This window comes from Lepidochelys kempii, chromosome 9 (genome assembly GCF_965140265.1).
Source record: "Lepidochelys kempii isolate rLepKem1 chromosome 9, rLepKem1.hap2, whole genome shotgun sequence".
Classification (NCBI taxonomy): domain Eukaryota; kingdom Metazoa; phylum Chordata; order Testudines; family Cheloniidae; genus Lepidochelys; species Lepidochelys kempii.
The window spans coordinates 48,051,236-48,065,432 of NC_133264.1; the positions used below are offsets into that span (position 1 = coordinate 48,051,236).

At 46.1% G+C, this 14,197-nt stretch overlaps 1 protein-coding gene across 1 annotated transcript in view; it reads right to left on the reverse strand.

The window, feature by feature from the left end:
• Positions 1-6,837: 6,837 nt before the first annotated feature.
• Positions 6,838-14,197, reverse strand: part of EFHD1 (EF-hand domain family member D1) — a 38,112-nt gene continuing 30,752 nt past the window's right edge. Inside the window, exons 3-4 of the mRNA XM_073360215.1 lie at positions 10,318-10,452; positions 6,838-8,549 (exon numbers count right to left, since the gene is read on the reverse strand). Of these exons, the coding sequence (XP_073216316.1) occupies positions 8,415-8,549; positions 10,318-10,452 (270 nt within the window). The 3' untranslated portion in view covers positions 6,838-8,414. The remainder of the gene's footprint in view (positions 8,550-10,317; positions 10,453-14,197) is intronic.

Here is a 14,197-nt window from a genome sequence, read left to right on the forward strand (position 1 = left end):
CTGCTGGCCTTGCATCTTCCAGGCATTTAGAAGTCGCTATTGGATCACCTCAGCAGACAGTTCTCAGACATTCACAAATGGTTGATCAAGGATCTAGTGTTTCAGAGCATCCCTCACAAAGGGAGTTAGCTATCAATAGACTTATTTGCCACAGACCAGAACAAGAAAAGTTAGGTGTTCTGCTCCAGTCTTGCCTCCCTGTCAGACCCTTTTCTTATCCCTTGGAAACTGGCATTCAAATGGGCCTCTCCTGCTCCCCACTATACAGAAGGTCCTGAAGAAACTTAGGTGGTTAATGATCATGATGGCCCCTGCCTGAGCCAGGCAGTTCTGGTATTCAGAGCTGATAAATCTCTTAACACAACCTCCTCTACTCTCCCCCAACCCCCACCCCCAATCACCTTACCAGCTCTTCCTGACAATCATGCAGAACCACAGTCAGCTCCTACATCTGGACCCAGCATCATCACATCTGATAGCCTGAATGTTGTCCACCAAAGAAGTTTTTCATCTGAAGTTCTGAACATTCTGCTCCAAAACAGGAAAGACTCAAGCTGACTTATGAAGCTAAAGGAAAGAGGTTTTGTATTTGGGCATCTCAGCACTAGTTCCCTCCCTGACAACACCCATTTCAGCAATATTGCACTATTAACTAATTTCTGTAAGCTCCAGAAAGGTCCATCTAGCAACAATATATGCACTTGTATCTGGGCCACAGTATTTTCTCAATTTACAGTGGCTAGATTCTTTAAGGGCCTTACTCATGCTTTCCCCCCCAGTTTGGGAGCATGATGACCCCCACCACTCCTTGGCACCTTGTAGGCGTGCATACCTGTACCTCACTGTCTATCTCCAAGGGTGGCCACACCTCTTTGCTGTATGTACAAGGGGGAAATTAGCTGTCTCAAGGGGTCAAACCCACCAGCAGGGTAGAGCAGCGAACAGTTCAGGGACCCAGGCCCTTAGGCCGGGCAGGGCACATTGCAGCAGTCTACTGCTCCATTCCTTGGACAGGGGCGAGCACCAAGTGGTCATGGGGCCCACCCAACAGGCAAGCATCAACTGCAGTCTACAGGGCTTAGGCAAGGGGTGAGTGCCAAACACAGTCTATGGGGCTGAGGCCACGGTGCCTGAAAAGCACAGGCCTCCTGGTGTAAGGAGTGGGAGTACTTCCATCCTCTGTACACTACAAGTGGCAAGCCCGCCCAACTCCATCGCATCCCAGCCCAGGGCTCAAATAATGGCAGAGTGGTTTGCCACTGGGTCAGCAGGGAATCCACCCACAACACACTGGTCGTGTCTCTGGCAGCACCACAGCCAGACAGTAGTCTGGTTCCCCTGGGATGCTTCCTATACTCACCCTAGGGTGTACCTGCTTCCAAGGGTCGTCTTCGATCCTCTGTACACTACAAGTGGCAGTCCCAGCAACTCCTCAGTGTCAGGACGTTTGGGTAGCTTCGGGGCCTCCTCAGGACAGCAGAAGTCTTCTGCAGGCCCCTGCATCAGCAGTGGGGAAAACACGTCCGTCTCCTTTGGCAGCTGCTCTCCAACTGACCTACAGGGCCCCGCCTTTTATACTTCCTGTTCTTAAGGAGGGGGAGTACTGCCACGCCAGGTGTTGGACAACAGGGGGGAATGCAGGCCTGCGCCACTCCACCACGTCCCAGCCCAGGGCCCTAACAGTGGCAGAGCACTCTGGCACTGGGTTAGCGGGAAATCCACCCGCAACACACTGACCACGTCTCTGTCAGCACCACAGCCAGATAAGAACATAAGAACAGCCATACTGGGTCAGACCAAAGGTCCATCTAGTCCAGTATCCTGTCTTCCGATGGTGGCCAATGCCAGGTGCCCTAGAGGGAATGAACAGAACAGGTAATCACCAAGTGATCCATCCCCTGTTGCCCATTCCCAGCTTCTGGCAAACAGAGACTAGAGACACCATCCCTGTCCATCCTGGCTAATTGCCATTGATGGATCTATCATCCATGAACTTATCTAATTCTTTTTTTGAACATTGTTATAGTCCTGGCCTTCACAACATCCTCTGGCAAGGAGTTCCACAGGTTGACTGTGTTCTGTGAAAAAATACTTCCTTTTGTTTGTTTTAACAAACTGCTGCCTACTAATTTCATTTGGTGACCTCTAGTTCATGTGTTATGAGAAGGAGTAAATAACACTTCCTTATTTACTTTCTCCACACCAGTCATGATTTTATAGACCTCTATCATATTACCCCCTCTAGTCGTTTCTTTTCCAAGCTGAAAAGTCCCACTCTTATTAATCTCTCTTCATACGGCAGCTGTTCCATACCCCTAATAATTTTTCTTGCCCTTTTCTTTTTTCCAGTATATCTTTTTGAGATGGGGCAACCATATCTGCACACAATATTCAAGATGTGGGTGTACTATGATTTATATAGAGGCAATATGATATTTTCTATCTTAATATCTATCCCTGAATGATTTCCAACATTCGGTTTGCTTTTTTGACTGCCACTGCACATTGAATGGATGTTTTCAGAGAACTATCTACAATGACTCCAAGATCTCTTTCTTGATGCGGTCTAAATTGGCTCTTACTACTCATTTTATATGTGTAGTTGGGATTATATTGCCCAATGTGCATTACTTTGCATTTATCAACATTGAATTTCATCTGCCATTTTGTTGCCCAGTCACCCAGTTTCCAGAGATCCTTTTGTAGCTCTTCACAGACTTAACTATCTTGAGCAATTTTGTGTCATCTGCATCTTAGATGGTAGTCTGGTTCCCCTGGGCTGCTTCCTATACTTCCCCTTGGGTGTACCTGCTTCCAAGGGTTGTCCTCCGTCACCCCAGGCTACACTGCAAGCGGCAGTCCCACCAACTCCTCAGTATCAGGCGTGTCTGACCATTTGGATAGCTTGGGGGCCTGCTTGGGACAGCAGAAGTCTTCCACAGGCCTCTGCATCAGCAGTGGGGAGAACACATCCATGTCCTTTGGCAGCTGCTCTCCAGATGAGCTATAGGGCCCACCTTTTATACTTCCTGTTCCTATCCCTCACTTCTGCTTCCGGCATAGAGAGTGTGGCCTTCCTGGTTCTGCCCACCACGGGGTGTCTGGCTGTCCCTCACTCTCAGTCTCCAAGGGCAGCCACCTCTTTGCTACAGACCTCTATATAGTATTAACAGATTTGATGGCTCTCCCCTTTGAGCCATTAGCAAGCTGTTCCCTATACTACCTATTAAGTAAATCTGCTTTTTTAATAGCCATTACACCAGGGGAAGGGTAGGGGAGACTCATGTCCTCATGGCAGGTCCCCCTTATATAGCATTACATAAGGACAGGGTTAGTCCCATTCCCAGGTCCTGCCTAAAATAATTTCAGAGTTTCATATGAACCACTCATCTCCATGTTTTCCTCCCCAGTCTTCACACAGCCTTGGGGGAAGCTAAACTTCATTCACTTGATGGCCTCCTACTACCTGAACAGAATGAAATAATTCAGTAACATACATAGAACATTCATGGCCTTTGCTGAAAAGGGTTAATGGTCAGGCCATATCCTTCCTCATAATGATCATCAAAACGGGTACCCCAAATCTATAAAAACATATTGCAAGTTAGCCAGGTTACATCCATCAAGGCACATCAGGGCTCATTTAATTCTGCTGCCCGTTTGAAGAATGCCCTTTTTTCTGACATTTGTAGGGCAGCTACCTGGATTTCTAACCACAGCTTTACAAGAGGCTACTCTTGGGTAGAGGCTTCCAGATCTGATGCCCGCTTTGGTAGGGCTGTCCTGCAGTCACTAAGTAGGACTCCTACTACCCATCTCCAAACAAACTGCTTGTTAGTCACCAAGAGCGGAATCCCCTGTGTACAATCACTCCAAAAAAAGTTTACTCTCAGTAAATGTGGTTCTCAGACAGGTGTTGTCCACAGGAATTCCATGACCTGCCCTCCTACTGTGGAGTTTTATATATGTGAAGGAACTGAGGGATAGTTGGGCCCCTCCACTCTTTATGCCCTCAAGTTGGGAGGTGGCACAAGGACATCAGGGCACAAGAATGGGCCCAAACCTGTTGGCCAAAAACCCAATCACATACACACCAAGAGTCGAATCCATGTGAACAACATCTCAAAGAACCAGTTACTGTAAGGTAATCACTCTCTTTCTCATAACCATAAAGATCCTACAGACCAGATCTGTTCTCTGCCACTATACGTATACTATACGTAACTTGTTATAGCAGTCAATTGAATGGCTCTCTCACAGGACAAGGCAATTTGGAGCAGCTCAGTCTGATTATTCAAAGAAGAGGTACCCATAGGATTGGGAAAGAAATCATTTAATATCAAGCTCTCAGCTATAGCATATATTAAGACAAATTACATGGCCCACTGAGATTCCCAAAGTGGGATACTCAGCAGCAGTATTTACTTGTTTGTGGTTTTCACTCCCTCCCATTCCATCTGGCCATCTTGCACATATGGCGAACAAACAGTTCAGCATCTTACCAGAACAGCTGTCCAAAAAGCATAGAATCATAGGACTGGAAGGGACCTCGAGAGGTCATCTAGTCCAGTCCCCTGCACTCATGGGCAGAAGCAGATGAAGATTTATTGAGGCCCTGGGCACAAAGAACATTGGTCCCCCCACACCCTGCGGGCCCATGGGAGCCAGAACCAAAGGGGCCATGCCCCTCCCACCCACTTTTTAACATGGGCATAGTAGCCTCAGGCAGGTGCGGAGCAATAGCAGCATGGGTGTAGTTTGGGAGGTGCTACCCAGCCAACCTGCAAGCCTCGGGACAGAACGACAGGAGGAGCGGTGCCACACATGGTTGCTGCCTTGGGCAGAAAGCCCAGGTGGCAGCAGGGGCAGCCTGTTACTGGGAATAGGAGGGACCCAGTGGGGACAGCCTGGCAGCAGGAGCCAAGCACAGGCATAGAGTGAGCCTGGGTGCAGTGTGGCAGCCCGTAGCAATGGGAGCTGTACCTGTTACTAGAAGAAACTAAAAGGAAAGAATATTTAAGGACCCCCACCTCCAAAAATAAGTTTGTTTCCCCTGAATTAGGGTCTATCACTTATTAGTTGCAACAGGCAAACACCTGAATGCTCTTAAAGGGTAAATCAAAAGGATTTATTAACAGGCAGGCTAATATAAAACATTTATAAAATAGCTTGGTGGTTTTTACCAAATACAAACAGGTATAAAGTCCAGACCCAACTAGAACAAATGGGCTAGCAATATAAAATGTCTCCATGTTATTCAGTCAGTATGGCCGTAGGCTGGATGGAGTCAGCTCATGTCTCTCTCTTTTGATGTCCAGAACAGGTGTGCCTTCACCAGTAGAAACAGGTAGGTGGTAGAAGGACCGTGCGACCTCCTGGGTGGACAGCAACCTGTCACACTTTGTCAGTCCCTTATGTCATCCCGTTACCAGGCAGATTAGCTTGTGGTCATGTGACCCTTTCCTGTTCTTCCCCTTTGAAACTTCTTGCCTTTGTTCTGTTACTGGGCAGGATTACTTAGGCATTAATGAATCAAAATTGGACACCACAAAAAGGGCACCAAACTGAACAAGAAGATGGTGCACAAAAATGGAGGGTAAAAGACAACAAGAAAAATGAAATGGCTAAAATCCCCAACATGCTGATGGACCCTCCCTGCCTGGCTCATTGCTGCCTGTGACCTTCCCGAGGCTCCCTACCACCTCCCAGGCTGGGGAAGGGCCTCCTCTCCCCTCAGACCATGTTGAGTCCAGATGCAGTGCTCTTTCGGGTCAGTAACTGTCAACCACAGGAGTATAATTGAAGCTTTTTGAGGAAAGTGGATATGGGAAGTTGTTCTGGAGACTTCCTCTCTTCTCTCTTCTTGAACTCCTCATTCTGATTTCTTGTTGCTTGTCTCTGACTTTGTAGTGTGCTGTGCTGAGACAGCAACACTTAATATATTGTGGAAGCTAAAGTTTGTGAAGTGCTGTTATCTTCTAATGGAACGTGTTAATATACAGCAAAGATTAAAGGGAAAAAAATGGTTCCCAGTTTACATAACAAGCTGGGAGATCGGAGGACTAAAAGATTTTAGGAAAATGCACTCTAACCAGTAGTCAGGGCCATGGCTATAGAGAAGACCTATGCTGTTACACTGTTGGATCTGTTATTAATACCATGCCACGTTTCACCATGTCAGCCTTCCGTAAGGACTGTTAGTCCTCTCCTTCCCCCTCCTCAGCCATGCTGGCAATCAGCATAAACTAACAGAAACACAGTAGGTTCTCTGAGGCACTCCATCCTCAATATGATGCTTTTATCTATCACCTACACAAGGTTAGGCCTCTTTACATGTCCTAAAACAAAAAGGAAATTTTTTAGCTGTAAGTACCACCATGTCAAGATTTCCTTACGGAAGCATTGTACATCAGGGAATTCAACTCAGACTGCCAGGGGTGAAAACCAATCGAGTCTCCCTCCCCTCATCTGTCAGCATTTTCAACTTTTTGCTGAGGCACTGGTGTGGGGGAGAGAGGACACAGCCTCCATTTTAAGATTTGAAGCAACTGACAGGGACCAAATGTGAACATTTTTTCAATAGACAGCATTTCACATATTTATACAATACTGTCCCTTGGAAATTAACATCATTAGCCTTTGCATAGCCACAGTACTGTGCTGTAGTGGAAATATCAGGAGGGGGGCTGAGCACATCCTCGCTCATGACAGCTGTTCTGGGCTTTGGAGTAGCCAATAGGCACATTTTAAGAGTGGGATCTGTGCTGAGAATTCTTAGGCAAAATAGTATGTTCGAGGACTTAAAATAAACCCATTGACAAGATCTGAGGTATTAAAGAAAGTTTTATTTGTACATTTTAGCAACAGGAGAAATAATTGAAGATAGAGTTATCTGCTTTGTTGTAAAGAATAAAAACATTTAATTATAAATATTTAGCTAAAAAAGCGTGATTTATAAAATATAATCTGTGGAGATATATACACAGTTTAATTGTTTAGCAATTCTCCCACCTGACATTAAAGATTAGAGGTTTTTCTATTTATTATTCCACACTCACAGTTTAGTGCTCACAGTTTAAGAAGCAAAACAGACAGGTAAAGACACAGAGGATCAATCAGATAGACCACTGGTGTGAGTCTTATCTTGGAAGGAATTTGGGCAACAATAGAGAGGCAGAACATTAATGCATCCAGAGAGGCTTTGCAAGGAAGGATTGTTCCCCTTTTTGGCAGCCTTCAGAATATAGAGACATGTACCTGCAAGTTTTTAAAACTTGTGGGCAAGTCTCTTGTGCTCATAAGAAATGATTGGCTAAGGTAAGGTATCATGCAAGCTTACTAAATTCAACTCTGCCAAATGCACCTCAGTCTTGATTTGTAACCCATCTGCTATTCCCTTTCTGAGCAGGGACTGCTCATCGTACCAGATTGGTTTCATCGAGTAATGACTTTAAGGACTTCATGAAAGTCACTTTTGCACTTACAACCTCAGCATGTGAACAGGTTTCCAGAGGTGAGAGGCTAATGCATCATCCAATTGTACTGCCCAGCTGGCAATATTTCTTAGACATAGATACACCTACTTGCTTCTTCTAAATTTAAGGGCCTAAAAAAGTCTAGTGAGGCTATGGAGTGGTTTAATAAAATGTAATGTGACAGGTCAAAAACCCCATCAGTTTTCTATTCCATCTCTAAAGTACTGCTAATTTTTCTCCTGCCAAAGTCGAGGGTAAGATGTTCTTTGAGGAAGTCCAGCTTCTTTTACTGAAAGCGTTATCAATATGGCATTTCAGAGGGTAAAAGCTGGAAGGCTCCAATTATAGTCTTGGCAAATAGAAAAGATATGTGACTGTCCATTTCATTCACAGCCCTGCTGACTATCCTCCCTGTTCACAGTGCTGCCTCTAAAACCTGTGTATTTGGACTCTGAGGGGGGGAGAGAGGGGAGAAAAGTAAAGGACGTATGATATTCCTGCTAATGTTCAGTGGAGGGTAACATACAGGAAAGTAATCTGTATTTTGTACCTCCTGATTTGCATAAAGACATCACGGAAACTAAACAGGAGGAAAGGGGTTATGAAAAACAGAAACCAAGGAAAAAATAGAGTCAAGAAACATGGTCATTCTTTTTGGGTTAAGGAAAGCTGATTTGCTACCTGGTTTTTCAGCATTAGGATGAACTTTAATTTCCCTAAGCACTACCTGACAGTTCAGAGTGATGATTATGTACACAGTTCTTATTGTTCATACCATATGAAGACTTGGTAGTTGTAAGAGCTGTACCCTTTGGAATTGAGTTAGAAGCTTCTGTCTGAAAGGATGGTGAAGTTCTAGCAGGAGATACTCTCCAGGCACAGTCGTGATTCATGGAAATGTACCAAGTTAAGAGAAGTCTCTTGTGGTAGAATGGATGGTTACTGGCTGAATGCAGACTTTAGCTCCCTGAATGCTGCCCGACGGTGTTTCTTCTCTTCCTCCTCCCGCTTTCGTTCATCCTGCTCTGCCTTGATCTCTGCTTCAAACTTACTGGCTGAAGAAAGGGCTTGAACCTGTAAAGGAAAAGAGCAGACATGAGCTATGGGAAGCATTAAGAATTTGAACTACCTAACAGCACATCTGTCTGCCACATCTTCCTCCAGTTACCATATTCAGTGGTGCCAAAATTGATTAAGGATTAACAATACTACAGTAGCTGGGTATTTACACTGAAGACCTGTTGGTTCAGTTTTATTCTCAAATCAAGAGGATAGTTTCATTTACCAATAGTCGCTTTCCACTGGAACTGAGCCAAACAGAAGGAAAATTGTGTGGATATATTTATTCCAACTCATAGGAAATATTATTGCAACTTCTTTATGACCTTTTGGATGAAATACAAAATGAAGCTAAATGCATGAATTGACTTTCAAGATTTATAGCACAACTGTGTTGACCAGTTCCGTATCTCCCTTCCCTAATCACAGGAACTATGTAACTAGCCATTACAGCATGAGTCATGAAAACACAATGAACTTTCCCCAGTGATAAAAATTCTTGCAGAAAATTTGAAAATTCCGAATTGGGACCAAATAAGAGGACCTCAGTCTGTGGTCCATTTACAGACCAAAGGAAGAGGCATAGTTTGAGAGTTGTTTTTCAGCTGTACTTTCCAACCTTTGTTTTAACAGCTCTGCTATGCTATTCCCAATGAGTATAACAAACATCTATTTTTGTCCAAAGAATTCCTTTCCGACAGTGTTTTACCAGCTCAAAAAACCCAGTCCAACCAAACATGAAGATAGAGCTTTGTCGTGTTATTCAAATCTAATGCTTTATGATGTTATTCCAACCTAGAAAACTGAACAGACAAGGAGAGCAATCTCAAATATTGTATTCAGAACTAAGCTCTGTGTGCTGGTGCAGGAGAAGAGGAAATTCCTTGCAGTGAATATTAAAAGTTGGTCCAGGAGTCCTGGTCTGTGTGGTATTCAGTGATCACCCAAAGCTTAAGGTGCTTGTAAAAGCTCTGCTTTATTCTGTGACCAGTTCCAACTGACTGTGTTTAAGAACAAAAGCTTGACAGCACCCTGGCCCAGACTCTATGGGTATGTCTACACTGCCATCGGGAGGTGTGACTGCAGCATGTGTAGACATACCCAAAGCTAGCTCAATTAACAATAGGAACGAAGCCACAGCAGCACAGACAACTGCATGGGCTAGTCTTGCCTGACCAGGATCCCAGGTAAATAGTCAAGCAGCCACCGCCCATGCTGCCACAGCTTCACTGCTGCTATTACTTGAGCATTACTTATCACACCTCCTGACTGCAATACAGACACACCCTTTCTCTGGGAAGCTTAGCCCCTAATATCTCAGTCTCCAAGATATTTTGTGAACTATTTTTGGATGACGACTTATTTAAATGGCTATTTCAGCCACAGAGATGGTGGGCAGGAGCACAAACGGGATGGATTAAGTAAGACATCTCCAGGGTGCTTGAAAGGGAAGGAACCACCACTTGAGCAAACCCTGGCAAAATAAGCCATTTTATGGTTCATTTATCAGCAGTGAGTAATGCTCAATGCTGGGGCACAGCATACAAGTCTGAACAAGAAGTGGTATAACCCAGCACGACAGTGAGGCGGTGTACTCTGTGTTGAGAAGGAAAATTCACAGCTTCTTAAACTGGTGGAATAAGTGGATATAATCCCTGGTGACACTGGCATACTGTCCAGCAGTCAAGCATAATGTCCATTCCAGGGGACACATTAAGAAGAGAAAACCAGGACTTGCATAGCAAGCTTTTTCAGCTTCCCCAACTCCACTGCACCACCATACCTTAGCTTCAAAGAAGTTCTTGGCTCCTTTAACTCCCTCAGTGGAAACATCTATCTCAGAGAGTTTTGCCAGAGTCATCAGCCCACTGTCTTCCTCAAGCTCTCCGGCTGCAGCTTTATGGAAAATCAGCAGGAACTAGCAAGGAAACAAAAAATAGACCCACCAAAATTCATCACTGAGGCTCAAGCTTTCAAAGAGGTTTATTACTATTCCAAGCACTTGAACTACAAAAGCAGCAACTGATGTACGAACCCCAGGCTAGAAATTTGAAGTTACCACCACAGAAAAACATTTTATAAACAGAAAGGAAAAATGTATTTACAATAAGCTGCCTCCAGCACTTTGGATCCAGTACTGCACGCTCTCAGGCTGGAGAGAGAGGGGCCTTTAGGGAAAGGAGAAGGGGCTTCCCACAGACCAGAGCTTTGGCAGCATTGTGGTTCATGCATTGCCTAATCACGGACACCACCAGGGCCCAGAGGAGAGGATGGTCTCTTCTCTCCCCTCCCCCAGCTGAGCGAGTAGTACAGCTGCATGTTGTGATTCTCTGGAGGGCGCAGCTGCCTCAGTGTGTGCCATAAAGCTGCCACATGTGCTGTCACCCCAAGCCATTTTGGTGGCCCTTATGTCAGAGTTCACCACGCTATGCATTACAGGGTCTCAGATCACACTGCAGAATACATAACACACTGAATAAAAGCATGAGAACAGAAGCCTCTCCCCACCCTCAAATGAATCCCCACTTACTGTCCGCAGTTGTCCAGATAGGCTCAATGGAACCTACATCACACAGGACTCAACTCCATAGACAGGACGGTGCATTGTACGCTAGTGCTTGGAAGGGATCAGGGAGAGCTTTTGACTCCCATGAAGATTCCCTTTAGCTGTGCAGGCCAGTCCAACTTCACTGTACTATATACAGTAGTATAAAGACCATCTCAGGTCAAATGTACCTGAACACTGGAGTATGAGTGTGGACACTTCAATCTTTACTCTTGTGTAGGATCAGGGAGAAATTATGGAACCCAGGACACCCATCCTTTACTTGAGGAACTACCAAGTAGTTCAAGCTCTTAATATAATGCCCTTCTGCCATTGTAGAGAAGGCTGGAGCACTGGATCATTTTTTAAGAGCATGTTAGACAAACACCTGTCAGGGATGGTCTAGATAATACTTAGTCCTGCCATAAATGCAGGGGACTGGATTAGGTGACCTCTCAAGGTCCCTTCCAGTCCTATGATTCTATGATCATGGATCAAAGCCAAATTCCCAAGAGAAAAAATGGTTACTGACCTTCTGTAACTGTTGTTCTCTGGTGATCTTCCAAGAGAGAAGTAATAGAGGGCATGACACTAAAGGTTCAAATGGAGGGCCTGTGAGCCTTGACAGGACCAGGTTTAAGTCCCATGTAAGAATCGGCTCATGGACCTGAGGACAGAGTCTCTCCAAACCCTTGAGAAATTGGACCATCATCTGATGAGAGAACACTGACCAGCTGTTCACTGGTGGGTGGAAGATAGAGATTGCTGCTAAGTGCACCTTGATAGATGCAAGGGCCAAATCTTGCTGCTTTAGATAGAGCAAGTAGTCCAAGATAGCCTACAGGGAAGAATGAACCAGAGAGAGACCTCATTGAGACATCCATCTCAAGAAGCACTTCCATTTGGCCACGTACATAGCCCTAGTTGACTGTTTCCTACTACCTAGCCAGACCTGTAGAACCAGCTCTGAAATGCCTGCTCCTCCAGATTCAGCCATGTAACATCCATGTTGTCAGGTGAAGGGAGGTGAGATTCAGGTGGACCACAGGTTCAGCACAGCTTCAGTGGCTATAGTCTTGTGTGATCAGGTCCGGACGGAGCAGAAGTGGAAAAGGGGACGCTATTGATAGATCCAGTAGTGTGCCAAACCAGTGTTGATGTGGCCACGCCAGAGCTACAACTCTCCGCTTGATTTTCAGGAGGTCTTTGTGAACCAGAGGGACAGGGGGAAAAGCACAGGCAGGGGCCCTGACCATGGGAGCAGGAAGGCATCAGAGATGGAGCCAGGACGGTGCCTGCACAGCAAGAAAAACTGATGGCACTTCCTGTTCTGCTTGCTCTCAAACAGATCTACCTGGAGAGATCCCCACCTTTGGAAGATTAACCTGTGATCTCTGAGTGAAGGGACCACTTGTGTTGAGAGGAAAAGGATCGGCTGAGGTGATCCGCCAGTGCATCCTGGGAGATGTGATGCCTTGAGGTGAATGGAGTGCTTCACGCAGAATTTCCACAGACAGATGGCCTCCTGACAGGACCAAGAATCGAGTACTCCCCTGTTTGTTGATATAGAACATGGCCACAGTATTGTGGGGGAGATCTGAGATCTGGGGGAGGAACACTTGGCAGGCTAAGCATACAGACCTGAATTCCCTGATGTTTATGTGCAGGGAGAGTTCCTCTTGGGACCATAGACCCTGAGTCCTGAGGCAGTCGAGGTGGGCTCCTCAACCTAGGTCTGACACATCCAAGACTAGGGACACTGATGGCTGAGGGGCGACAAAGGGTACCCCCATCATTACCAACTTCGGGTCCTTCCATCAATCCAGGGAGGTGAGGCCTAAGGGAGGAACAGTGAGCACCGGGTCCAAGTGGTGTCTGTTCGGGAAGTAGCCACATCTGTAGGGGTCTGAGGCGGAACCTTGCATGCTGAACCACATAAGTACATGTGGCCATGTACCCCAGAAGCTTCAGGCAAACTCAGCAGTTGTAATTGGGTGTACCTTGACCTTGGATATCAGGTCCAACATAGTCTGGAATTGGGCCTCTGGAAGGAAGGCTCTGACCTGGGTTGAAATGAGCACCACCCCAATGAATTCTATTCTCTGAATTGGAACAAGAGTCGACTTTTGCTCCTTTAATCAATAGGCCCAGCACCCGGAAGGTGACTTGGACCATGCTGATGCTGTTCAACATGTAAGTCTCTGACCGACCTTTGCTCAGCCAGTTGTCAAGGTATGGGTAGACCTGGATGCCTCACCATCCGAGGAAGGCTGCTACTACTGCCATACGCTTCATAAAACCCAAGGGGCTGCAGACAGGCTGAAGGGAAGAGCAGTGAACTGGCAGTGTCATTGATTCACAATAAATCTGAGAAATCTTATGTGGCCAAGAGTGAGAAATGTGAAAGTATGCATCCTTTAAGTCGAGGGCGGCTTACCAGTCCCCTTGGTCCAGGGAGGGAATGATGGAGGCCAGGGAGACCGAGCAGAACCTCAGTTTCTTGAGAGATCTGTTGAGACAATGCAGGTCCAGAATGGGCCAGAGGCCCCCCTGGGCCTTTGGGATTAGGAAATATTGGGAGTAGAGCCCCTTTCCTCAAGTCTTGAGGAATATCCTCCACAGCCCCCATGCATTAGAGGGATCGCAACTCCTGGGTGAGGAGTTGCTTCTGAGAAGGGTCCCTGAAGAGGGATGGAGATGCAGGATGGAAGGGAGGGGATGGATAAAAACTGAAGGGTATTGCCCATTGTCACTGTATTTAGCACGCAGCGGTCTGATGTTATGCGGGACCATGCTGGGCTCAAGTGCAATAGACGGTCCAAAAATAAAGGGGAGGCAGGATCTGAAGCAGGAACTGGTATAGCACCCTGGGGCACACCTTCAAAAGGCCTGCTTGAACCCACTGGAGGACCTATGAGACCATAGCTGGGAGTTTGAGGTGAACAGGAGTGACTGATGCCATTTGTAACCTCTCCCTTTCCTTTTGTAGGGCTCTTGTCTCAGAGATGGTGCTGATAAATGAGGTGGCTGTTGGAGCTTGAAGTGCTTCCTGGAAGCAGACAGAGCGTAGAGGCCCAGTGACCTGAAGGTGGGTCTAGAGTCCTTCAGGCCATGAAGC